General features: G+C 40.7%; 1 protein-coding gene across 4 annotated transcripts in view; it reads right to left on the bottom strand.

Moving 5' to 3' along the window:
• Window positions 1–1512: 1512 nt before the first annotated feature.
• The window catches only part of ZBTB20 (zinc finger and BTB domain containing 20), an 837083-nt gene continuing 810963 nt past the window's right edge, over window positions 1513–27632 (bottom strand). For all 4 annotated transcript variants that reach the window (XM_019922546.3, XM_073804216.1, XM_073804214.1 and 1 more), the window contains one exon: window positions 1513–26464. In XM_019922546.3, the coding sequence (XP_019778105.1) occupies window positions 26043–26464 (422 nt within the window). In that variant the 3' untranslated portion in view covers window positions 1513–26042. The remainder of the gene's footprint in view (window positions 26465–27632) is intronic.

Below are 27632 nucleotides of genomic sequence, written 5' to 3'. Positions count from 1 at the left end.
TCTTCCTTTGTAAGTATAGACACATTACTCAAGTTTGAGAAACACTGGTGTGGTATATATATCATTGGATTTCAAAAATTTGACTTTAGGCACTAGTTTATTAATTGTTTTATATTGGGAAAGACATATTTCTGAACTTCTGTTTCTGTAAGTTAGTGTAATAATGTTTCACAAGGTAATTGTGGGGATAGATAAAGTGTGTGAAGGAGAAACTTTGTAAACTGTTAAGTGCTGTATGAGTAGTCCGTGTGCCGTTTACTATTGCTATAGTCCATGTATAAACCACACCACCACATTTTCAACAGGCAGGAAAGAGGCTTCAGGAGAGATGATGACGCACAGAGAGATCAAGGACCCTGGGTGAAGCTGGCTGGCATCATTACGATGTTGCTAAGAGTCACAGAAATCAAATAGGGGAAGATCATGCATCAGGAAAATGTTTCCTTCCTTTTATTTTGTACTTCCTAGAATATCAGGTGAACTTAGGGGCTCAGTGATTGAGTTGCAAGAAGTCAGTATCTAAATTCATAGAGGTCACCTTTCAGCCCAGGTTCTCCCCATCCCAAGCCCATGCCTGGGTAGCTTTGTGTTCCTCACACTGGTGGGAATGTCCATCCACACTCACCTCCTCCAACCCAAAGCCTGCATGTTCTTGGGAGTCCCCAGACGAGACTGTTTATTCCTTGGACACTTCCTTGATGGACCTGCCCATGTCTCTTTTGGTTAGTTTATAAACTCCCACGGCACTGAGAATCTGAATGGTACAATCTAACTCTTGATGTATATGAATCTTTATTTATATATATCTCTAGTTGTTAGATTTGAAAGCTCACCAAGAGCTGAAATAACTTCCTCCATTTCTTGCATACACTGCTCAGTTTTGAGTGAAATGTAGATGCTTACTGAAGAGAGCAAATCTAATTCAGTTGGGTTGACGTCACCCGGGACAAACAAGATGTACATTTTCTCCATCACACCAGCAATTTCTGTGAGAATGATGAGGTTAGAGAGCCCTTATGGGTGGGGTCGCGTATGAGAAAGGGCCTATGGAGCAAACAGGAGTCCCTCAGGAGTGCCCACAGTCATCAGATGGGGACGTATTTTGAACCACGAACTTTCTTTGGATACAAAGATACAGGGATAGATGGGCATAGTGTCATATGGGATTGGTTATTTCCACAGTAGGCAGAGAGATAATGATTTGCACACGGAGAAAGGGGAAAAAAGGTGAACCAATTCAGATAACAGTAAATGAGCCATGTGCCATTTATGAGGTGTGGATAGGAGAAGGAAAATGCCCCAACTGGCCTTAAATTTCCCCAAAGTGATTTCAGTATCACCCATCCTGGAATTCTCACTTCTTGTAGCATGAGGATTGACATGTTGAGAATTTTCCTGGCCTTTTAGCTATAATTCTCAATTTGGATAACCTCAGACTAGGCCTAGGCCACAATGTATGAATGTGTAGAAACATTGCCACAATGTAAAGAAGACACAACAGGAAACCAAGAGAAGAGTTTTGTTTTTTTTTTTAATTATTCCTTCATATTCAAACTTCACAAACAGTGTGAACTTGTACAATACCTCGGAAAGTGAAACTTACAAAAAAAGTGCTGGTAACATTTAAAAAAAAACAACAAAAACCCCAAAAAAACAAACATCATTCTTAGCAACATCAATTACTCTTCCACACAAAACAGAAACCTTGTAAAATTTATTTTCGTATTTTTAAGGCGTAATACTTCCGTATAAAGTATATGCAAGAGATAAAACTTCACAGTATTCCAAAATGTCACAATAATAATAATAATAATATAGTATAATGAAGCGCTACAGTTAATTTTTCTTTTTTTGAATGTTTTTTTCCTGTTTAAATAACAAATACGAGTCACAGGTAAATATACGTGAGAAAAATACGAGGCTAATATTAAATGGCAGGTAAGGATACTGTCACTGTAAGAAAAAACTGGCAGGATGTGTGTATTTAGTCTATATTTTAAAGCACTTGATAGAAAAGGCGTATGCAAGGTTTTTCAAAACAAATTTTTTGTTTGTTTGTTTGATAACTGACAACAATTTAAGAGTATAATGAGAAAAAAAAAGGAACAAACTCCCTCTCAAAACTATTGACCTGCTCATCCCAAACCACGTGTATATATTGATGGTGGATGGGTGTGTGTTCATGTCTCCATGGGTTTGTACGGTACACAGACTGATACAAGCAGTGTCCCTTGCCCACCTGCAAAGGTTGGAGGTTACAGTCTCTGCAGTCATCGAGCTCAGATTCCTCATGGGAAATTATTCTTTCAATTTAAAGCTCTCTTTTTCCTTGCCTCTCCCTCTTTCCAAACTCTTCCCCAATACCCAGGTCTTCAGTCTGAAAAGACAATCTGGTTAGAAAAGTTGCCCTCCACTTAAAATTCACTGGGAAATAGAAACTGCGTAAACAGTGACACCCACACAGACACTGAAAATACCACTTGGACGAATGAATATGTTTGTGCATGTGTGGGGTGTGTGTGTGTGTGTGTGTGTGTGTGTGTGTGTGTGTACAGTAGCAATTGCAAAAAAGGGACCATATTCCTTTCCATACTAAGATACAATGTGATAAGAAACATTTCTGTGCAGGGAATAGGGCTTCTTCGAATCTTATCACAACACTGTGGCGGGAAGATCAGGAAACGGGTTCACCTTTCAGCAGTCACCACAGTAAACTTCATTGAGAACACGCATGCCCAGCTCTCTGGTCTGTGCGCATGTGTGTGTTAACAGCTAGCCATTCAGCCAACAGATAACAGAAAGACAGCAGATAGCAAAACACGTCAATAAGGTGCTCAAAGAAAAGGGTGGCACCCATTCCTTGAATGGATGGCCACATTAAGGTGCTTCAAAAAAGTTTTTTTTTTTCACTTTTATTTCAAACATTAAGAGAGTACTGATTTGCACATGGTAGATCTGAGTCAGGCCAAGGGTTTTGAGATTTCTGACATCTTCCACTGAAAAGGGCTTTCGCTGTAGTTGTTTTGTTCAGTTTGTTGTGGGTCACTTGAGTTTTAAAAAATTTAATAGCCAAAAACTGAAATCAAATCAACATGACTAAAAGAAACAGGTGAAATGGTATAGAACATTACTGCATTCCCATTGGATCAAGATGGTTTCGCCCATTTTTCCTCTTTCACTAATACTGTTCCTTTTTTTCTTTGTTACAATCCATTCCTTGTGAACATACAGAAATGACCAAAGTCACTGCAAGTGGCTGTTTTTATTTTTTGTGATCTGTTGCAAGAGTCCAACCTTGTTTCCTCTGCTGCTGTTTGTGTAGCATCTGGTTTTGTAATGAAAGCATCTGGATTTGTTATGTGCATGTGTGTATATATGCACATATACACACCTATACATGTATAATATATACACTATATATATATAGGGATATATATAGGAAGTGTGTATACATTTATACATAATATAGTGTATATCGTTTCAACTGGAGATAAACTGAACTGGGTTCAGACACTAGCACATGTTTATCTGTCCCCTGCCCCCTCTGTACATTTTAAACAGTCTGGAGCTTTTATTTATTTATTTTTAAAGTGCACTTTTAATGCAGAATAACTGTACTCCACTGATTCCTTGGAAAACATTTTTGATGAGAAAAAATCTGACGGTTCGCAGCCCCCAGCAAGAGAAGCCCGGGTCTGGTCGTGCCAGGGGCTGACGTGGCAGTGCCAGGCTTGTGCCTGAGTGATTACTGAGCGTTCTGGACTCTGGGCACCTCAGCAGCAGCAGCGCCTTATGAGAAGGCAGAGATAGAAGAGGAAGGAGGAAGGAAAGCTCAGATGAGGAAGGATGAGTTTGCGGTGTGTTCCGAGTCGGAAGCGTTAACTTCGTGTGGATTTGTGCAGTTCCTGCTTGGCTTCGGCTCAGAGATGCCATCTAGTCCCCTCCCCACCAACCGACACCAGCCGCCTCACTCCCTGCACGCTCCAGCATCGCCCAGGCGTCCCCGCTCCCGAGGCTGACTTCTGGGTCAGCTCCCCGTGGGGATGTGAGTGCCAGCGTCCAGTAGGAATAAGGCACCAGAGAAATCAAAATGTTACAAAAAGATGCAAAACCCCGTTTCAAAGAGCCTCTCCCATTGCTCCATTAAAATATTGCATGTGATACCATTCGTGTGTAAAGTGTGTCATATGCAGTCTCTGAAAGGAACTGGAGGCCCTTCAGCACCAGAGATCTTTAGGGATGCACCCTCTGTCAAAACACACCCACTCTCCCCACTCCCACGCCCACCCCATGCCACACGCAAAAGCACCAAAGTGGGAGAACAAGGCTGCGTGCCATTTCTCACCTCATTTTTGATAAAGATCAAAGAAGTGTACGAAATAAAATTTTCAGGAATTGCTCTAAAATTAAATGGGTTTTGGCTGTCATGTACCCGGTTACTTGATGCTCTAAATGTCCAAAGAGTATGATGAAGGGGTGGAAGTATTTGTGTTAATGTTTGGGGGAACGTGCTAAACAGAAATTACTTCCTAAACGACACCCAAGTCCTCTACTAACACTTCAACCTCCCCTATTTTTTAAACATTGTAAAAAAGGAAGAGGTTCATCTAACTATAAAAGGAAAAAAATGAAGGCACAAGATTTTATTCGGTCCCACAATCCTTAAGAAAAATGGTGTTGTGCAAGTGTGTGCGTGTGTGTGTGTGTGTGTGTGTGTACGTGCACACACAAGTGAGATGGGAGACCAAGGGCCATTGGGGCAGTCGTCCAAGGGAAGCTGGAAACGGAGAACAAGAGAGAATTTCGAGACAGAGAGAAGAAAGGAGAGAGGAAGAAACTGAGGCCTCTCTTCAGCTTTCTGTCATAGACAGTCTCAAGATTTGGCTGCTTTAGGGTCCAGAACGGAATTCATTTGTCTTGGTCTAGAAAGTGCTCCCAGTTAAATATCTCCAGTTAATCATGTTACAGCTTTTGGTGTTTCCCTTTTCCCTTCCCTCCAGCCAAATGATTTTTTTTTTTAAATCACAGTTTTAAAAATTATTTTTTCAATCTTGAAAAAATATGGAAAAGCTATTGAACAGCCTTAGGGCACTCTGCCTCTCCATCTTCACAGTGAGTAGATGGATGGATAATCCACAGCCAGAGGTGAGGCAGGCAAGCTCCCTTGTGCTAGAGGGTCCCTTGCCCCACCTTCCCCAGGGCTGGGGGTGCCTTCACAGCACCCACAGCCGTTTCTTTCAATTGGATCCTTCCTCCCCCCACCCCATCCACGGAAGGTGGGCTGCCGAGAGAAGCAAAGCCAGTCTAGAGAGCGATGGTAACAAGGAGGTCTTAGAAGCCGAGGATGGAGGTGATGAGGGGGCATCTCTGCTCAAGCAGGTCAGCACTGCTCTCTCGGCAGCCTCCCCTCAGGATGGGAAGCGTGGCTGCCCGCTGAGAAGTTGAAGCCCTGCTCCCATGGACTTCATGAGACCTCAACTCTCAGGCTCACCACCTTTATGCCTCTGTTGCATCAGAGCTGGCCCCCAGTCCTTAAGAAGGCAGTGATCCAAGACAGAGAGGCAGAGTCAACCGGCTGTGTCATACAAAAAAACGGGCTACGGACAGTGGGATTTCAGAAAGAAATTTAACTTTGGTTTTCCAACTTTTTCAAACCGTAAAAATTAAAGCAGGTCTTCAGTGGCTTCGATCATCTGACAGCTGTTACATTTTTTCTCATTTGGCAAGGCTAAGGCAGGGGGTGGGGGGAAGAGAAAAGGGGTTTCCCATAATTGGTCGAAGACACAGGGTGGTAAAATGCTTCCACACTTAAACTCACAGTCCAGTGTTTTTGACATTTCATAAATAGCTTTTTTTTTCTCTAAAAAAAGAATAAAACAAGAACAATCCCTTTACTTACTCATCTGAAACAAAATAAACAGCAGTGGGTACAAACTTCTTCTTGTAACAATTACAAAAAACAACAATATAATCCCAACTTTTAACACGCATCTTGAATCAGTTATTTTTTTTTTTAACCTCAAAACTGCAGCATATCCTTAAGGGCAAACTTTTCGATTAGTTTTTTTCTTTTTTTTTTTTTAAATAATGTCTTCACCAAAAAAACAGTCTTGTACCAATAAAATGCATTCAAAAATAGAAAATATTACACAACAAAAATATGTATCCTTCCTTTCCAAAAAAGATTCTTCACAAAAAAATGTAGAAAAAATTCCAACAATTTTTTTCCTCTCCTAAACATTAACTTTCAGTCTAGGGCACGATTATTTATTGATTTAAATGTCTGCTTTTGCATAAAACATGGAAGATGCAAAACAATTACTGTATTAGGTTTGTGAAGTTATGTCCACTCCCACCCCAACTCTAAAACAAAACAAAACCAGAAAAACCCAGCAAACATTAAACAAAAGATACAGCTGGTTGACTAGAAAAAATCTCTTTCCTTCCACTGTGCCTTTGTATGGGTTACTGGCTCTGTTGGTATCTGGGAATGCTCAAGAAGGGAGATCAGTTTGGAGTCAAGAGGTACTTTAGCATTAGCTGATGTTCTGAGGAGTCATTTACAGTCTCCCATGTTGTGGGTTTATCTGCTGCAAATCCTCAGGGAGAAAAGAAACATGAGGATGAGCAGAGGACTAAACTGTGTCCACGTGTGTACTGTACAAATACCTCTATACAAGCCAGTTTCTCCATCATAGCACATTTTTCTTCCCCCTTACAGTGGAGCTCAAGCGTCAGATCAACGGTAACGGAGAGCTCCAGTGGTATGCGGAAGGCTGGGGCTATTTCCTCTGTAGTCACCACGCCCACATTTAACCAGTTTGGGCACTAATTGGAACAATAACGAGATCTCAAATCTCAAAGCAATGTCCTGTTTTCCCCATCCTCATTGAACCCAGGTATCTTCTCCGTTTCAGTATTGCAGCTGAAACATATATTTTTCTTATTTGATGGTATTCCTCTTTTGAGTGGGATGTATTATGTATGTGTATCCAGTACAAACAGATTTTTTTTTTCCCCAAGTTTTTTTTCCCTGTTGCTTATTTGGTTGCTGGTTTTTTCTTTGTGGTTTTTGTTCTGTTTTGTTTCTGATTTTTTAAACAGTGAAATATGTCCAATTTTATTTCCAGTGCATTAAACAAATTTTAAATTAAAAGAAATAAAACTTTCCCCCATCCTTCTAAAGGAAATGACCCACAAAAGTACAATATAATAAAATCAGGCATTGCCAAAAATAGCGTGATGTGCAACCTCAATTACATCAAAGAAAAACAAACAGACAAACAAGACTTATAAAACATAAGCATGAAGGAGCCAAGACTATAATCCCAACTATGGTATGATTGGCAAGCACTGGTTAAAAAATAGGTAAGGCTACTCTTAGATTTCTAACTCAACATAGTTAACCACTGCTCTTCTGTCTTTTCCTTCAACTCTTATTAATCTTTCACTCACTAGTTCTTTATATCTTTAAAATGAACAAAATTTTTTTATATTTTTGGTCTACAGTAGAATTACATATTAATAATATAATAAAAAGGTATTTCATTAACAGGTTGGTACTGCATCTATGTGGGGAAAATAGAAAAAAAGCACTCAAAGAGACATTGCAAATGGACTCTTTTCTTATAAAAATAACCACAAATACGATAGAAATTATAATCAGGGTAACAGATTCAACTGAAAACAGGTGGAAAAAGATATATTTTGGGTAATACAAACTCCTGACAAGCTATGCCCTAGAATTACAGCCTCCAAACCTTTCCTGTGATTTCCACCTTTCCATAGGATCACTCAAAATTCAAATGGAAATGGAAACAAAATGAAAATAAAGTGGACAGGTGGTTGAGCCAGCCAGAGCTTCCAAGTTATCTTAGTTGACTGGTCAAGACCAGCTGGACAGCATTTGAGAAACTGGGAGGCCACAGGGGAGCCACTGATGGTATTTGTTTTTAATATTGGAGGAGTTTCCAGCCCACTGATAAAGAGAGAAACCAAGGAACCAAATAATTCTGGTACCATATAATATATGAGATGAAATATAATTCCGATAGAGGGAATATGAGGGTGAGGTGGGAAAGAGAAGAGAGAGGAGAAATAGGCAAACTTTGGGCACCACCTCCCTTTGTTTTCTTCAGCACATTGGTTTCCTTCTTTCTGAGCATCCTTTAGGATTCGCTCTGGGCCCCAATGTCCTCTGAGCAAATATGTGTCAACACAGTTCTTGACATGACATCTATGCTTACTGGCTTTCCTAAGGGCTCGATGGCTCTGGAGGCTCCCTGCCCCCCCATCCCCCACCCCATGCCCTTGATGAAGCAGAGAAGGGGTGAGAAGTTGTAATGACAGAGGCCCTTTCCATTAACAATTCCTGCCTGATGGTTAATTCACACCGATGGTCCAGTGTGGGAAAAAAAATAAGAAGGAAAAGAATTGGTCAAAGTTGAGCTTGGTAATCAACAAGTGTGAAGTTTTCTTTCAGGAAAGAAAAAAAAAAAAAAAAAAGAAGACGAAGAAGACAAAGAAATGACATCAGTCAGGAAATACTGCTTTTGGTTTCTTTGAACTATCCTTGGTTTTTCTCTCATTCAGTTGCTCCAGTTTAAAGTTTAGAATCTAGTGCAAATATCATCACATCACAGCATTCCAGGAGCAATACACTATCCCTTCATCCTAGGTGAATACTATCCCTTCAGACCTCCTCAGAAGACTGGGGGCAATGATCCAGAAAAGCGTTAACTGAACAGATTATTAACCTAGTACTCGCTACAACAAGAAAGGCACTATCACAAGAGATCAGCCTCAGCATCTTCCTTGCCGTGGGCATGGATGTTTTAACCACTCCAGCAACTACAATGAAACCCAGACTGTGGCTTTTCCAGTACTTGAACTCACTGGCCAGTTATCTGACTCTCCCACTGGCCATTGCCGTTGGCTCCGGTCGTGCAGAGAGCACTGACCGGCTCTGTGTCCATGCTGCCCCACATTTCACCAGTGATCCTTGTTTGGTTCTAAATGATTTAGCTCACTCTCTTCCATGGAAGTTTCTTTCTCTCCATCAGTCTCCAGGTCATGACTCTATTATAAAGACAGTTTACAGTGTCAAGTACTAGCGCTTATCTATTTTTTCCTAGTTTTTTAAACCTCTAACCAAACCCTAAGTCATAAAGACAATTCAGTAGCTCCTTTAACAAGAAGTCTCCTGTAAATATCACTGTGAACAGAATGAAAACCAAAGTATCATCCCTTGACCACCAAAGCATATCCCTTGAGCCTGTTGTATTACTTTTGTCTGCAAGAGAGGAGGTGGGGCTCTGGAAAGGAAAATCTTTGGTGACAGAACTGGAGTGGGTATGCAAGTTTCAAGGAAGAAGTTATTTTCCAAAAGCCTCAAGAGAAGTATCCTAGGGCAGTTATTGTGAAGATATTTTAAAAGGTCAATTATTTCTTTCTGTAACTTTGGTTTGGTGCAGTCGGTATCTTCTCAGTGCTTACCCAATACACATCTCTAAGTACCTGTAAAGAGCTCTGAATTTAGAGTTTCTTATTTGAAAGGGAGATAATACTTTGAGTGCTTGAGGGACTGCTTACATTAGTTCTGAAAGCTCTAAATGGAGTTTTTCTGCCTAGCAAGGCTGACAGCTTCCTTACAAATTTTTTAACTTGGAAAAGTAGACTTGGATGGATGGTAAGGAGGAGAGAGAAAGAGATAGGTATCAATGTAATCTTAAGAAAGGCCGCAACCGAGAGTTTTCCAAATTGATGCCCCAACATGTGATAGTGATCAGAGAAATTCCACATTACCCATTGATATGGGTTGTGACCCTTTCTTACTGAACCAGAATCTTCAAAGCTGTCACCTTGGATTCTGGACGAGTCCTTCGGCATATTCACTCTCCTGTTATTACTCCCTACACGATCTATTGCTTTTCCTGTGGTGAAAGATTCTTTTATTAATACTCACTAAAGAGCTGTCAAATTCTAATTACTTCTAAGATTTAAAAAGGCAATAAAAATAAATCCAATAAAGAAAAATTGAAAGAAAAAGCAACAACTTCAAAACTAGGCTTTTAGGCACTGTTAAGGTCTTCTGCTTTATAAAGGATAGTCTCTGATGGAGCAGCTAGTAAGTAGGTTCTGATTAATCCTCCGACCCTTCCTCCAATTTCAAAGTTGGCCTAGCTTGTTTCAGATAAACCTTTCACCTCACTGGTTTTCAATGTTTATTGCACTGTTCCCTTACTGTCATCTTAAAGGATTTTACCACATGCATGGCCTTCCTCTTTGGTTAGCCTGATCTGGGTTTCACCCAGCGATGAAAAAGCATGCTCAGGCTGAAAGGATACCTCCAATACGGACAAGGTGAGGTTTTTCTGAAAGGAGGCCCTAGCTCGGGCCAAGGCGAAGACTTTCCGGTCACCTCGGTTGGCTTCCTCACCATCGCAACTCTTACTGAAAGCTTAGTTGGAGACAACATTGGGCAAACTTCTCCTTAAACGTCTTCAATTTACAGTACTAACTCAGCTTCTTTATAATAAGAAAACAGATCCTATCAGCATGGCAGTTTCTAGGCCTGATCAAGAGTTGGCAGATTCCACAGATTTTTACCAACTCTGCTAAGACCAAGCATGACGGAAATAACCCTCCATTTTTGTGGTGCTTCTAGTTTCAAAACTTGCCTCTTTCTTTCCCATACCTCACACACTCTCTCCCGGCACAAGTAAATACATTTCAGTAGTGCAATGCAGTGCAGTCATATTTATTTAGTGCAAAAAAAAAAAAAAAAAAAAAAAAAAGCCCTATTACAGCCCCAAGCTCAACCCTAAACAGCTCTTACTAAAAGTTACCAGTGCCACAAAAGTGGGAAATTCAGTCCTTACCTCACACTTCTGTGACTCATCTCTTTCGTTGTCCCTGTTTGGTTCAGCTCAAAGGAAGGAAACAGCTAGCATACGCCTAGGCATTATTCTGTAAAATGTTAAGCCAATAGGCAGAAAATAAAGGGAAGGAGTTGACTTGAAACCAAGGGTAGTATTTAGAAGAGGAAAATAGCTATTTAATGCAAAGATCAGTAGTGGTTTTTACTGAATGCTTTTCATCATGTCAAATGGCTCCGATGCTAAAGGGAATGGGTACAGAAAAAGATAAAGCTTTCCTGTTTCCCAAAACACGGTCCTAAATTTAACAGTGCTGGGTTCTTAGTTTTGAATAGTGCAATCAGCTATTCCTCAAGGGCTTTGGGCAGCAGCCACCTTACCTAACATAAATAGGGACACTAAGAGCACTCCCTTTTTCACATTGACCTTCTCTCTTGCCTCATTCCTCTCCTATCCATTTTTTCTGACTACACATAAATACAGATCTACATACACATACACAGAAATTCTCAAGGCCCCTCTCAGGATGATAGATTGAAAATTGGTACAAATAGCTCAATGACACACACACACAAAGTACAATTATTAAATATAAAAGTGAATTATTACACCAAAATTAAGGGTCTGCATTGTACCTCTTCTTGTATTATTCTGTAAGAAAAAACATTCATAGCAGGATGTCTCATGGAGCTTACTTTTTGCTTAAGATTAATCTGGACTTAGTTTGGGATATGGCAGTACTGAGTGATTTTGGAGAGATGCCTTGCATTTGATCATCCTCCAGAATCATTCTCTCCAGTTTGCCCGGGTCCCCACCCTCCAAGTGTAAATCTGCTTGTATGCACATACCACATGCATGCTGGAAGTCTCAGGAGGATCAATATGTAGTTTAGAATAGATTACAGAAACATTCGTGGGGTCAGCACACTCAAATTCCTTTGGAACACTACGTCATCACAGAGTTTCTCGATTCTATCAACTTCTTGCCTTCGTTTGCCACGATGAGGATTACCAAGAGACTCTGCTTTCATTTACTCTGAAAACCACAGTTCTTTTAACGATAGTGCAAACAACCAAATTTAGATATATGAAAGTTACCCTTAATTTATATCTCAGTAGGCCCCTCGGGAAAACGTAATCACTGGGACCAAAGAAGGAGTTTCATTGCTGACAATGCTTTTGATAATCCTCTCTTACAAATCTACATATAGATGGTTCCAAATCAAAGTCTGTGCCCAGGAGAGCAGAAGCAGAGTAACTCACCTTATTTTTCAAAGAACCCTCTGGAAGTGAACATACACTAATCACTTTAGTCTATGTCTAAAGCTTGTATTAAATTTGAACCATTATTTTATTGTCCGTTATCTCTCTGCAGAAGCCCCGGAGAGCAGGTTAGTAATGGGAGCAGTCAAGGGTTTCTATGATTTCTCTATATGGTTTTGATAGCATTAAGAGAAGTCTTGGGCTTCCCTGGTGGCGCAGTGGTTGAGGGTCTGCCTGCCAATGCAGGGGACACGGGTTCGAGCCCTGGTCTGGGAAGATCCCACATGCCGCGGAGCAACTAGGCCCGTGAGCCACAACTACTGAGCCTGCGCGTCTGGAGCCTGTGCTCCGCAACAAGAGAGGCCGCGATAGTGAGAGGCCCGCGCACCGCGATGAAGAGTGGCCCCCGCTTGCCACAACTAGAGAAAGCCCTCGCACAGAAACGAAGACCCAACACAGCCAAAAAATAAATAAATAAAAAAAAGAGAAGTCTTAAATCACAAAGAAGTGAGGTTATTTTACTAATTCTTAGGCCTATAATAGTGAGAATGGGCAAAAATGGCAAAGGGCGAGTGGTGCTGACTTTTCCTGCTAACCCTGAGAACTGGCTTTAGGAATCCAGAACTGTATCAAATTTAGTCCCATCACATTGTCCTGTTTCCCCTCTTTGCTTTTCCTCTGTTCACTTAATTGAAATTACAGTTATTTTAAAGATTCAGCTAAGAATGCAAATTATAGCATAAAAAACAGGTTATAAAAAGGTTGTCAGGCTATCTGTAAATTGAATTGAGTTGAAAACAGTATGCTTTCAAATGAAGCACTACAATTTCCTCTTTTTTTTAAAGTTTCTAATTTGGTTTTTCTTTCTTTTGTGGTGGTGAGAGTATGGATGGGTGAAGTACTGGCAATGCCAATCTCCCTCTGTGACTGTCACCTCCAGTGCCAGGTTGGGGAGATGACAGGCAATGGAGGAGTGGTGTTTCACCATTTAAGACCTCATGAACACATGCAGTTTTGAAATGAAGAGAACAGAAGTCTGAACAATTATAGCAATCCACAGATCAACTGATTCTGGCATTTTAGAAGTATCCTTTCTTTTTCTTTTCTGGTGATTCTGTCCTATATCAGTAAGAAACATCCAAAGAGGATTTTCATTACATTAGTCTCTCCTCAGCCTTATTTCAAAAATTTGAGGAGACAATAAGGATTTGTAGTGTGAAATTTCATGAACTTCATCTGCAGTCAATTCCCATCCTTAGGCCTCATACCTGTGAAGTTTAGGTAAATGGGGTTTCTTTTTCAAGGAATAGCTTTTATTTTAACTATTCTACCCTCAAAGTGCAGAGAGACTCTTTCTCCTCAAAGCTCTCACATTCTACTCGAAGAGGAAGATAAGATTTTCATGGAGAATAGACTCCTTAATGATAGAATGGAAGGCTTTTCATTCCAAGAGGGAAAGGAGTAAGGTAAGGGTGGGCAGTGATTTGACTGACGCCTATGGCCATGGACAGTATCAAATTAAAGAATCAAAATTTTTTACTGCCTTGAGAAGAAAGAGATAAAGGGAAACAAACAAATCAACAAACAAACTTCACTAAAATACACATTCCTCCAGCTTCAGGTTTCTAAAAAGTAATAATTATGCTTAAATCAAGGTTTACAGATAGCAAACAACTGTTTTAATGTGTAAAAGTATTATCCCTTTGCTTTACTATGTTAGTTTCACTTTCTTTGAAGGAATTGTATCCGTGCACACTTGTCCTAAAGTCCAGTGCAGAAAATAACCTGGTTTGCTACCAGCCTCAATCTCAGAATATTTCCTAAGCTCTATCTGCAAATCCTAAAACTATATATCTGTAAAATGAGATGCAGAGCTTCTGAAATGCATTGTGGGGGTGGGGCCGGGGTAGGAAGCAAGCTTTTTATGGAGGCAAAGAAAGAAATCCCTTCCTGTCCTCCCAAATGTATACTGTAACGTTTCTGACCGTTATATTGCTGCATTACTTACCGTTAGGGCTACCGATGTTAGCTTAGAAAAGCAGGAGGCTCGAAAGTAACAAGAAATTCACATCCTGGACTCTCCAGAATATTAAACAGGATTTCAACATTAATCTAGACTAATGCAGAGGCTGTGGTGAGAAATCTGGGGTCTCAGGGTTAGAGCTCTTCTTGGAGCACTAGAAGGAACGAGGTCAAGAAGGCATCCTGGAGGAATCTTTGTGATAAACTGGACCAAATGGGACCTTCCAGAACCAGATCCACTCCTCCTCCACATTATACTTTAAATGATGGCATTTAGGATTTAAAAGAGAGTCTTTTGTTCTTTCAGAAGTCAATGCCTGAGGAGATGAATACTTTAGATGAAGAGTACTTTAAAAAAAAAAAAAAAGAGGGAGTCAGAATGGACAAAGAAAGAGAAGGAGATAAGAATGATGGGGAGAGCATGCTAAGTGAAGATGACAGTCCTAAGCAACATACACACTGACTTTAAGAAGTGTTGGTTTCCTACTAGATGTGGGACTCAGGGAGGTTTTTGAACCTCTTCTTTATTTCATTGCTCTCTATGGCGTGAGATGTTAAAAATTGGTTTGATTAAGGTAAAACCTGCGTCAAGCCTCAAATCAAATTAAGACTACATTTCTGACATTAATGTTCCTTCCATTTGTCGATGGGCAAGGCAAGAAATGAAAGCATACCCCTGTGTGCTCAAAATCAGGTAGTGCTCTAGATGCCACAGAATGGTCCACCCAAGAGCCGAGAGCCAAAGCAGTATCACAGTAAGAGTGCTGGACTGGGAGTCAGGAAAGACTGTGTTACAGAGTTGTTCAGATTGCGTCATAAGCATCCTGTAAAGGGGGAGACCCAGAAATGTATGAGTCTTTTGGACAATGCTCTGGCAACCAGACAGTTGTAACTCACTGAAGTGAGATCTAGCATGATGACCAAATTACATGGTGAACGCTTAGTTACTGGGCTCTTCCAAATATCTGTTCTGCCCTATTATTATTTTATTTAAGCACATATTAAGTTTATGTTTAAAAATATGTGGTTGCAAAATAGACACTTTAGAAACTTTATGGATCTTTTCATCCCTTAGTAAATTACTGCTTAAAGTTCTAAACCAATCAACAATTATTTGTTTTTCAAAAACATGACGTGAAAAAAATTCTTCCTAATTATCTCCTGTGATGCCTTTGAGTAGAAGTGGATTTACCTGTTTCAGAAGAGCTCACTAGGGCTTGAGCAGGTATCAAAATTATTCTGAAATGTTACTCCTTTCATTAAATTTCTCTAAGTCAAGTACCTGTATGTCATTTGGCTAAATATTAGTAGGAGTTGAGTCATCACTGATGATTTTTTTTCTCCCTCAGAAATGGTCTACTCATATCAGGAATTTGAACACTGTGGTATTTAAAAAAAGAGAGAAAAAAAAAGAAAACAGAAAATATTTTTCCCTTTGTCTTTGGCCAAATGTGAAGGTGAAAAGAATTTGTGACCTCAGTTAGTACGGCTGACATTTAAAACTGTGACTCAGGTCCTCCCACTCTCAAAAGAATATTGATAACTTTTAAAACCTGAAGGTACAGTGAAGACGTGCTTCACTCTGCCTACGGGTCTCATGCTGATGAACTCACTCATGTCAGTGCTCTTTCACCACATAAAGCTCAAAGAAGGACATTCACAACGGGGTTGGGGGAAGAGAGGGAAATGAGCCCTCAGATGTCATGCTGATTAGAGTTCTTAAGGCAGTGAGGAGAGGAAGAGGTAATTTAAAGTCTTAGAGAGAAACAAGAAATAAAGAGAATGGATGAGGAGAAGGAAGGAGGAAAATAGTGAAGTTGATACAATTTGGGTATTAAGTGATCACTGGAAAAGGAACAGCTCACCTCACCCTCAATTCACTATGGTGTTGGTCTAGCAGAAATATATTTAGTTGAAAACTTTGGAGAAACAGATGGATATTTTTGCTTTTAGACTCAATACTAGCCCCTTCCATGCAGATTAGAGCAGGTAGTTCCTTAATGAGTACCGCAAGTAGAGGGCAAGGAGGGGAGTTGGATGAGGGGAGTTGGATAAGGGGAGGGGGGAGGGCTTGTTGGAGGGGCACAGCAGAATGGGGTGGGATTTGAAAACAAAAATCGACTGGAAGAGATGAAAGGAAGGAATTGGTGTTATTCACACTGAGAAGCCTTAATGGCGGTTCAGTGTGGGAAGGGTTCTCACGCTGAGTATGATGAACAGCTGTTTTCATCCTGTCCTGAATGTAGAACTGGTCCAGGCACCCTGGACAAATGTAAAGTTTATCCATCAGCGGGGTTGTCCAGGCATTGGGTTGAGTAGCTGAGGGAAGCTGAAGGAGCTCTTTATCTAAAAATACTATTTGAAAAAATGTCTTGAGAGGAAGACAGGATGCCTGATTTCTGACGTTTCCGTGATGGCCTGGGTAGAGAAGAAAGGCACCAAGTTCCCACCTTAACAGACAAATGTAGATATTGAGGGCTAGATACCCAAGAACCACTATTTTATGGATTCTGCAGACTAAAAAATGAACTATAATTTTCTGTGTTCTAGTTCTATCAGCCTCTGTCATGAAAAAGTTCCTAAATTCTGATTTTATTAAAAAGAATCTCCTAGGAAAATGAACATTATATTGCTAGGCTGCCTCCAGGGAAGCACTGAAGACTAGTTAAAATAACTGTAAGCATACTGAAAACAGTAAGTAGTCAGTAAAGAACTAGTATTAAAAATCAATATTTGAAAATACAGTTGGGACAGCTAGGCCTTTAACTGCCTTCTGCTTCTCAGATGAGCAGCCCTTTGAAATGCAGCTTGTAATTGTTGGTCAGATCATACGGAGGTTAAGAGGCCCCTTGGTCATATTTTTAAAAGCAAATATAGACAGTGACAGTCCTAGAGGGGAAAATCACAGATACATTCATATGCACTTCTTTTGTTCTTCAGATATTGAGAGGGTCAGCTAAACAAGATCACTTTGACTATGAACCTCTTTGTGTCGGCCACGCCAAAAAAAAAATGTTTTCTTAAAAAAAGTTTTCACTTTCCTACATTTGCTAAGTCTGAGCTTAAAAAAAATTCTAAAATCCTGTAAAGACAATACTGAAGCTGATAATATAAAAAGCAAACTAGAGCAGTAATGATTATTATTAAATGCACCAGATTAACTGCAGCAGGTTGGTGATGGGTGATAAATGCAAAGAAATAGTATTTCAATCAACTCATGATCATAGGCAGATTCAAAAGTTAAAATGAATATAATGTAATATATATTTCAATATAGAGTTGTTATATATAATGTGTATGTTCTAGCTTTCAGAAATACTGCAATGTAGTGTACTGTACTTAAGTAAGCATACCTAAATAGTAACTCATATTCTTCCACAAAGTCACTAGTACTGTTAACTAAAAAAAAAAAAAAAACAACTCATTTTTTTCCAGTAAAAAGAAATACCTATGGTTACAGTCACAGACTTCTTTTGGATATAGAAAGACAATATACATTTAAAACAATAGTAACAACAAAAAGATTGCAACTGTAAGTAGCCTTACTTAATTGGGGAGGGGAAAAGTCACCAAAATGGAAGAGGAAAGAAAACGTCCTCTGAATTCTGTAAGTGAGCAGAAATAATCCACATGTCATAAAAAATAAGAAACCGTCTAGTAAAAGAAGGGCGTGGGAGTGAGAAAACTGAATCCGACTGTTTCCAGGCCACCCTTCAAAGTCAGCTATGAGAGCCAGGTCCGTTTGTTCAGAACAGTCCACTAGAGCGCATTCTACTTTAATGCTCGAGATGGGCAAGAGCCATCAGTTCTTAGAGATTACCAAAAACGATTCTTCTGAGAGTCTATTGGTTTGCTAGACACGGTAAACAACCCACTCCTGGAAAGACTTCAGCAAAGGCCACATTGGTTTCAGGAGACACAGCTTGTGATTGATGATGATTCCCTGCAGATGCAGGCAGGATTAGGAAGCTTTAGTTTGGGAGTCAAACTTACAAGTGGGTGGGTGTTTGTGTGCACACACTGGGTTGCATAGAGGAAAGGAATGGAGGCTTTTAAGCCATGGAAGGGCTCAGGCAAAAGTTTGCATGGGCCTTGCCTGCCTGGCCTCGGCGCCCGCTCCTGCACAGGAAACCTGGGTAGAGGGGGTGCCCCACATTGCCGCTCCCTCTTACCTACTTGCCAGTTGAGTACATCTGTTTTACCTTCTTCTGGAGGAAAGCAGCCTGTCACTGTGGGTTTGCTGTGGATCCAACAAGCTGCCTTTGTGTCTCCCAACTCCGAAATGCTACAAAAAGCAACAGAGTGGGCAGGTGACTGCTTCCTGGGAAGGGAGCCACCAGTCTTGAGCACAATGGCGGGAAGAGGCAACAGTATCTACGCACCAGGACCTATGCCTGTGTGTGCTTTGTTTGAGATGCACACATACTCCCAGACCACAGCAAGTACACATGCAAACACGCATGTCCACACACACGTCAGTAAATCCAATAGAAGTGCAGTTCGTTAAGTGCACTCTACTCCACACAAGCATATTCAAGTTTCTCATGAAAGGGGTACATAGAAATTACTGATGGTTGGGCTCCTTCAGAATGCCCTAAAGCCTCATCACAGATAGTGGACAGCACTAATGCACCCAACTAAGGCAACAGAGCAGAAGCAGATACACGAGATATCTGAGACCTTTGACTAACTATAAATTCCAGACTTTATCTTGTTGCCACTAGGGAATACGAATGTGGAACAGTTTTGTACTGAGAGCACCTCACACTGCGTGTGTACATGCATAATGTATACTCATTTACAGACATTTTGGACAGCAGCTGTGACATACTAGATGGGTTAAGTCCCGTTCATTACTAGAATCTACATATAAATTGCAATGATTCTGCTGGGCAACAACAAACTTCTGTTGCAACGGTAGTAGAAACAGATGTCTCCTATGGGGTTAATTTTTTTTTTTTTTCCTGCCTTGGGTTAGAACCTCATTGAAGCATTTTGAATCAAGGAAACCTCTGAATTTGAAAGAGGGCTAGTTAGGGACTTTTTACACCCTAATTAGGTATCTCAAAAGCCAGGACTCCAATAACTGCGGCTAGATTTTCCCTATGATCTGCAGATCGTGCTCCATCATTGAAGACTTGAAAGTTGTGAGTTTGCATTTAAACAAAGAACCACCAGATAACCCAGATGCTCACTGGAATTGAGAAAAAACAAGTTTAGAGATACACACTGTACAGGAAAAGAAAGCTTTTTGTTGAGATTGTTCTCCCTGTTAAGGAAATGATTCAACCTAGCAGTTTAGGCACCTGTGATCGTGTCTTATGGGACTCGCTCTTTAGCTAATAGGATGTCTATTTTACGTCCAGCCCAGTCCTATGTCACTGAAGTAGGATAGGAAATAGCAGCCACTTCCTGAGGGCAGCCAGCTCCTGACAAGTTTGGTGCCTCCCCCTAAAGTCACTGTTTCCATAGTCTTCAGTCATGAATAAGGCTCATTTTTGTAATAATGCAACCATAAAAAAGCAAGAAGTGTCCACGTCTTCACACCCGTCCCATCTATCTTCTGTTCTCTTCCCTGGGCTTTCTGACTTAAGGCAGTAACTCTTTACTATAAGTGGCTTCCTGTGAAAATACCTTAACTGAGGTCGCTTCAGATAAGATTTAGTCTGAAATTATTCAGTTTTTGGAGCAAAGGGCTGGGCCTGAAGAACCCCCGGAAACCAAGCATTTTTGGTCAGCGGTGTGGAAAATGATGTTTCTTGTTTCAACCCAGGGCATTTCTACCCTTCGTTCAGTGAAATACATAGTTCTGAAAAAGAATGCACACTGTGCAGTCCTCATCTTCTACCTCTTCACCCTAAAAAGAATCCAGAGGAACCCTAGTGTTCCATGCCATTTTCTGGGATCTGTTAACGCGCACCACTGACCACCATGGATTTGGTGTCCCAGGAGAAAAAATATTCAGAGACTTACCAAGTTCTCTGGGGTGTTTTGGTCAGGCTAATCATCTTAGCACCTAGTGTTAGAAATGATGCTTTGGGTTAGTAATTTCCAGGCTCTGCGTTTACAGGAACACTGAGTCACCACAGCTTTCCTACTTGGGGAGGTTTAAGCAGTATCAGAAATGGCAACCCTACACAAACAGCTGTTGCGAATCTGAAAATATTCTCTCTGGAGCAAGAGCCCCTCTGTGCCCCTTTTCTGTCTCCATTATGTGGCCTGAGCCCCAGGGTAGAGATTGCTTTTGAAAGTTTGCCCCATGTCATCTATTTCCCGGGCACCTAAGAGAACAGCCCCTTTTTTCACGAGAACACAGAAGCGAAAGCAGCTGCTGCCGGACCACCGTGAGGGCGCGTCTAGCCTCGGGGAGACCGGCTCAGCTCAGGCACCCTCCTCGCACACCGCACACCATGGGGCACTGGGTTGCCCGGCACTTCTGTGGAATCAGGGAGTCGATTGAAATTCTAGTGCACCCTTCCTTTTGTTCGACACCAAGTCCCATGGTTCTGTCTTCAGTGTCCTATTTTTCTCTTTATAAAATTTCTTTCTCTGGGGGACAAAATTGGCCATTTAAATAAAGTTCTTTTATAGTTAGTAAAGAGGTTTCTCAGAGCCAGAAATCACTGAAAAGTCTGTCCACCCTACCCACGGAAAAACCCAGAGCTTTCTCTAAAGGCCTCTTGCCAAACCTCCTAGTGATGCGATTGGATGCTTTCTGGCTTCGCATTATTGGTGCTGAATACGTTTCGCAGTCCTGTTCCCTTCGCCAGGGCTCCCACTACCCTGGACTTCAACTCATGACTATATTATTCTTTCAGAAGATTTCTTTTAAGAGTCAGGTCACAACAGAAAGGGCACTCTCCCTTCTCCTAAATCCCAGGGGCATCTCAGGTGGTGCCTACTCCTCCCTCGCGCCTTCCTTTTGCCTCTTTTTTGCTGCGGCAGCGCACTGGCTGTAGCAGATGCAGACCTGATGTGGTTATCTGATACCTTTGCTGCAGTCACACATACTCTGCTCCCAGCCCCGACTGATTAAATGACATCTTCTAGAACAATAGAGGAAGGCTCCAAAATGGGCATAGCGAGTGGGAATCCTGGCCAGATCTACCTCACTGCCCCCTGTCCTCAGGGCAGCAGGTATTGGGAACATTCTGGGGAGCCACACCGAGGATGCGACGTGACCCTTATTATGTTCTCTCGGGGCTCTGAGGGATTTTATACGAAGCACACCTCACTTTCAACTTCCGTGCTGAGGGAAAACACTGATGAGGGGCCTGGGCTGGGCACATACCGTTGGTGTGCTTGTATGATGGGGTACAGGTAGGTGAAGGCTTTAGGACTAACATGAAACTTAACACACCCAGAGGAAACCTTTTCTCTTTTCATATCACAATGCACAAATTCTAACTGTTCATGAGTTGGAAGAAGTTTTCTTGGTCCTTACAGAATGTTGAGCTGATACAAAATAAAATCCCTGTGACTTTTAAACACAGCAAATTCAAGTCTTTCCTTCTAAGGCCAGGAGCTACTGTGACCCTCGAGATGCCTAGGAAGAAGGAATGGGCTTCAGCCTGAACAACAGCAGGAAAGTATTCACTACACTTACTCATGGCACAAACAGATTCAGAGCATTAGGAATTTGGGGAAGAAAAAGTCTATAAAACTGTTATTAGAAGCTAAAGTTTACAACTCAAACTGTATAATAAGAAATATTTTGATATAGAGACTTTCGTTTCAGAGTCTTTTTTGGCCTGGCTTGTTTCTCAATCTTTTCCCATGTGTAGATTTGTATCAGACCCATATGTCTCAATCCCTTCCTTCTTTTGGGCTCTATTTTACACATTTGGGGCTTTGGGGGGGTACAAATTTTGGCATTTATTATATCAATAGGGGAAAACTTGCCCACTCCGCTAAGATGCTACTGATGTTTTAGTGCTAGAAAATTTTATTTTTCATAAACTGTATCTAACTGTCTAGAGATAAACGTTCCCCTTTGACTTTTTCCTTTCCTTTGTCCAGCTAATCCAGTTTTAAGTGATAAATTGCTAAAAAAAAAAAAAAAAAAAGAGTACTTTTCCATACCAGTTCTTGTTCCCTGTACTCATCCTAAGAGGTCTTAAATCTGGAACACTTGCTTCCATTTCATCTATTTTTTTTTTTCCTGGCTACTGAAGTTTTTTTTTTTTTTTTTTTTTTTTTTAAGCACTCATAGCATCCTAGCATAAAGTTCCAAATGTAAGAAGACTGTTGGATTTGAAACTAAAAGAATAAAAGAATCTATGCTCATCTTCTATTCTTGAAGCAAAATGTTTCCCCTTTCCTAAGATGTTGGTGATGATCTAATTTGAAAAGAAGGATTGACAAACTAAAAGCAACTCTATCCTTTTGAAATAGGCACGGACTAGTTTATTTCCTAAAATGTAGGTCAGTTTGGAAGCAGCCCTTTCAGAGGCCAGAACATGGAGTAAGGTCCCACAGCAAGTTCACTGCTCCCCAGCTTAGATCTTCCACTCCAATCTAGCTGCTTCCTTTCTCCAGAGAACAGTCTGTCAACTATTTTGGACTATGAGATGTTTGGGAGGAACAGACACACAGTAAGAAAAAGTCTACTGCTATGCAAACCTAGATAGTCCATATTGTTATAATGATTACATCACCTCACCAGGAATTCTTTGGGAGTCCTCTAACATTTACAAAAAAGAGATACTTCATTTGAAGGGAAAGGATGACTATTAGAGTTTAAACCCAACTGGTATTTTTTTCCCCACGTGTCCTATAACAAAAGGTAAATTTTAACCCAATTGCTTAGTTTTTTACATGGCAAATCAGCACTAAGGCAAATGAGTGTCCCTCAGATTTGACAAGCAGATAGCTAAATGTGGCCCATACCGCCACCCAAGATCACGTTTCTGGAGGTCCTATAACATCTGTCTACTTTGCTAAGGTTTGTGTAAGGCCACTATTCTAAACGAGCTACTGTCCAATAATACAAAATACTTTAAAGTGGCTTTTGGCCTTCTTCCATTTGTAACATATGCTGAGTGATTTCATGTCATTTTCCTCTAGATTAAAAAGATATTTTTTTTAATGTCAATTTCTTCTGTTTTACATCATGGGTTGAATGACTTGTTTTTCAAAATATCAAAATTCTAGGCCATGGTTAATTAACTAATGCTCCCTCTGTTGGTAGTAAGTGGAAATACTGGAGTCTTACTTAAGATAGCTATTTCAAAAAGCAAGAGAAAATGGACTATTTCTTGTTTCTGAAGCTGTTTCCCACTAGCTTTTAAAACAGGCCAATTTTGGACAGATAGTTTTTAGTAGGACTCCTCTTAGAAATCACGATGGGTGATACTTAAAGGTCAATTAATCATCCAAGTCTACATTAAAACTACTAGCAAAATATTTACTGAATGAAGGACCACAGGACCAAATGAAACTCACATATACGCCAGTCCAGTCGCACTAACCCTACTAAACATCACCAAGAACTTATGGAAAAGATACAAGTTAACCAATCCTAAAATGTATGAGTAAAACCACTTTAGTTATTATACAGTTGCTTTCCTTGGAAGATTTCTCCTCATTTGTCACACAGTTTTTGTAAATAAGTTGCTGATAGGAAAATTAAATTAAAATGCAAAGTAATTTTGAAACTGAAATACTTTCTTTCCTTCTTTTTTTCTTTTTAAACTGTAGTTTAGTGTTTCTGTTTTGTTTAAAGATTTACCTTTCCCCTTAAGTGTGTTAAAATATGCCCAGCAATGAAATCACCTTTGGAGTTTTCATTAGGTTTAAAAATTCCGATATTTGAGTTGGAATCCCTTTAGGACACTGTCTATCATGGAAAAATCTCTGTTCTGATACCTTGATCAGGACCGAGGAGAGAAATCCAAACTAGGAAGAGAGAGTGGCATCTAAGATGACGCAGTGAATTGGTGGTCTTTTGAATGGTGGATGTTGGCATCTGGGAGATTTTTGTTAGTTTCTTTAAAACCTTACCAACAAGCAAGGGTTAATAAATCATCTAAAGAATAATCATCTTATTTAGCCCTCTCAACCATGGTGGAAACAGAAGGTGATCTTTGAAAGGAAGAAAGTAATTTCGGCATCGAGGCATTCTGATCTGCAACAGGCTTCTGATAACGCCGCTCTCTGTAGTTGTGAAGGGTGAGGAGGGACAGTAGAGTTTTGTGAACTGCTCCTCCCGGCTGACCACAAAAGGAAAGAACACTTTTGTCAAGACCTCTAGACTACTAGTGTTTCATCAAAGAAAAAAAAGGTAAAGTCAATAGAAATTCTAGAATCATAAGATCTCAATGAACTTTCAGAGAAGCAAGAAATCTGTTTCTGAAAGATAAAGTCCCTCCCATGAAAAAGAACAGAATTCTAGATGAATCAGTTGAAAAAAATATTCAGTGGAGCAACATAAGCTTGCTAAAAGTCGAAAGACTACATATCAAAATACAAAGCAGCAGTTCAAATTACAGCAGGGATGGGCTGGCCAGAGGCCCTCATCAACCCAGGCAATACTTAAAATAATAAAAATTAAGAAAAATTTAAAAAAATATGAAGAAAATATCCTTCCTCTCTTTCAAATATAACTTTAATTGCCTTTTATTCTTTCTATCTGGAAGCAGTATCGCTAACCTTAACAGTCTTGACTTACCAAAAAATATATATATGTGTGTGAAATAAAATAAAAGAGAAGGGATTGGTGGCAGTGTATGCAAAACCAAAATGAAAAAAAAATTACTTTTAACAATCTCACTTTTTTTGTTTTTTTTTTTACACAAATACTGTTGTAAATATATTAAAAAAATCAGCATTCTATCTGGTAAACGTCACTTTTGCCCCTCTATAAAATTTTGAATTAAAAAAGCCTCAAGAACTTTTTATTATTCCCCCCCCCTCCATTTCTCTTTCTTTTTCTCTTCCACAAGAATATATCCTGACACTTTTTTTTTGTTTGTTTTTGTTTTTTGCAAAGATTGTTGGAAATAATCCTTCTCTTGTACCTAGAAACGTAGGTGCAAACCTCTGATATCTTTGTTTTATCTGCATTCCTGCCTTTCATGAAAGTCCCTCTTGATTGTGCTGAGTCTGGGGCTCAGCGAAGACACTGAATAAATACGATAGCCACTGTTGCTTGATGCTTGTCCAAGTCTTCCTGGCTTCTGCTGAAAGGGGGGGGCATGGAGGAGGTGGGCCAGGGTGTGTGGACCGAGCAGAATCTGGGGGAGAAGCCTGCCGTCTGCCTTTCCCACACCGCCAAACCCACGCCCCTTCCCACACCCACAGCCCTTGCATGAAATCAGACAACGTTGGGGGTGGAAAACAGCAGGGCCTTTCCTCTGGGTTTTCAACCAGAAAGTGATATTCCACAGTTTTAACTGGTTACTGTGAAGTCCAAGCGGCCAGAATTGTGAAAATGTCCACTGAAACACTGCAAGCGGTGTACTTAAAGACAGTAGGCCTTTTAGATTTTGTTATATATTTTTGTAGTGCTCTTCACAAGTGAAAAAAGAAAATTTTTTTTTTTTTTACTTTTTTTTTTAAAGATTTTTTTGTAAAGAAGGGTTGTATTTAGAGGCCAGTAGCTAGAGATCCAACCAGTGGACCTCCTGAAGCACTACCAGGCCTTAAGGCCACCATCCGAGGGAGACTGGGAGAACTATTATTCCCCTGAGCCTCCGAAATGTAATGTACCAGCAGGCAAAAACAGTTCTTCATGTAGTACAAAATGAAACGAAACAAAAACAAAAACAGAAAGTAAAAACGAAACCAAAACATTTCTTAAATTCTAGTGCCATAGCTTTTTTTCGTTTGTTTCTTTTTTGTTGTTTTGTTTTGTTCATAAGAAAGAGAGAAAGATACTACTTATCCGTCAGACACATGCATCCTCATGTGGTCGTTGAACTGCTCGATTTGGTCAAACTTTGCTGGACAGACGGAGCAGACGTAGGTGGTCCCCTCCGTGCAGGCCACCACCCCTGGGGGGCCAGCTCGGGCCCCTGGGGGTGTGCCTGCGGGAGGGGTCCCATTGCTGGCACTGTGCAGGGCCACGTGTCGCTCCAGGAGGGTCTTGTGGGAGAACTTCTTTTTGCAGATGTAGCACTCATAGGACTTCTCGCCCCGGTGGAGGCGCATGTGCACGTTGAGGGAACTCTTCTGGGTGAAGCGCTTGTTGCAGATACTACACTGGTACGCCCTCACTCCCGTGTGTGTCACCATGTGCTTGATAAGGTAATCCTTTAAGGAGAAGGAGCGCCAACAGATGCTGCATTGGTGGGGCTTCTCACCTGTTCACGTGGGAAGAGACAGCAAGCGGGACAGAGCGAGACACGGCGAGGGAGGGAGAATGAGAGACAGAAAAACAAGACAACAGAAAACAAAAACAAAAACATTAAAAAAAAAATCTGATTGGTTAACGGATCACCCCTGATTGGAAAGATCCAGTCCTTCCTGGCCTCTCATGTTCTGAGAAAACTTGCTTTAAGGTGCTGCCAGGACAGTCTAGAGTTTTCCATGTCCCCATGCCAGAAAATGTCTCTCTTGGAAAGCTACTCGACATTCTCCAGTAAAAGTCTTCCAAGGTCATTCTGTGGAAAGAAGGGAGTGCTACTTTATAGGGGTCATTTTCAGTGCCATCATTCGGGGATTTAACTGTGTGTTTGCCATTTGCATTATCAAACAAATATAAGAAATAAAAGAGAGAAAAGTTCTTTGGAGACATGGGGTCTCTAGAATCTTTGGGAACTAAGGTTGGTGGTCACACAGCTTGGCTCTTTGGGGACAGTCTCCGTTTCTGGTATTTTGTCTAGTAAATGCACTCATGCTTTGATTATAGGTCTGGAAAATATTGCCCATCATAGGAATAAGTCATTCTGAAGAGCTATACCTTTGGTTTTTATCTATTTTAGACAGCAATCTTCCTAAAATGTAACTTGAGAGAGTTAATTGGCTATTCTGTCTGGACTGCCCTGAGCTGCAGATTGGCCTTGTCTGGTGTGGAGGTTGAGTAGGTGGTAGACAACACAGTGATCTTAGAGTCAAACGGTCCTGTTCAAATCCAGGCACCAACGGATGGCCTGCCACTCTGACAAATCTGCAAGTGCCTCTGAGGTATACAGTTCGGCTTACCTCACTGTGCTGGTGTGGACATAAGATACATACGAAATCACTTTGCAGACCACCAAGCGTGGTGTGGGAATACTTGCCTGGTGTTCTTATTACAAGACTATCCACCAGCACCCCCTCCCCCCATTAAACGCTTCCATATGCCTTTTCTCAACTCTGGGGTCAATTTTTAAAATAGTTTTCTCTTTCTTTGCTCTCAGTGTGTTGGCTGAAACCCTTCTTTCTCCTCAGTTTACTGCTTTGGTTTGCTGTTGGCTTAGAGATCAAATGATCAAGCTTGCTAAAAACTGTAACGTAAATAAGAATATTGTCACCGAATGACCACATGAA

The sequence above is a fragment of the Tursiops truncatus genome, chromosome 4 (assembly GCF_011762595.2).
Source record: "Tursiops truncatus isolate mTurTru1 chromosome 4, mTurTru1.mat.Y, whole genome shotgun sequence".
In the NCBI taxonomy this organism is placed as follows: Eukaryota; Metazoa; Chordata; class Mammalia; order Artiodactyla; family Delphinidae; genus Tursiops; species Tursiops truncatus.
Note: the sequence above shows the minus strand (reverse complement) of the source record. Positions and strands in the feature narration are given on the sequence as shown.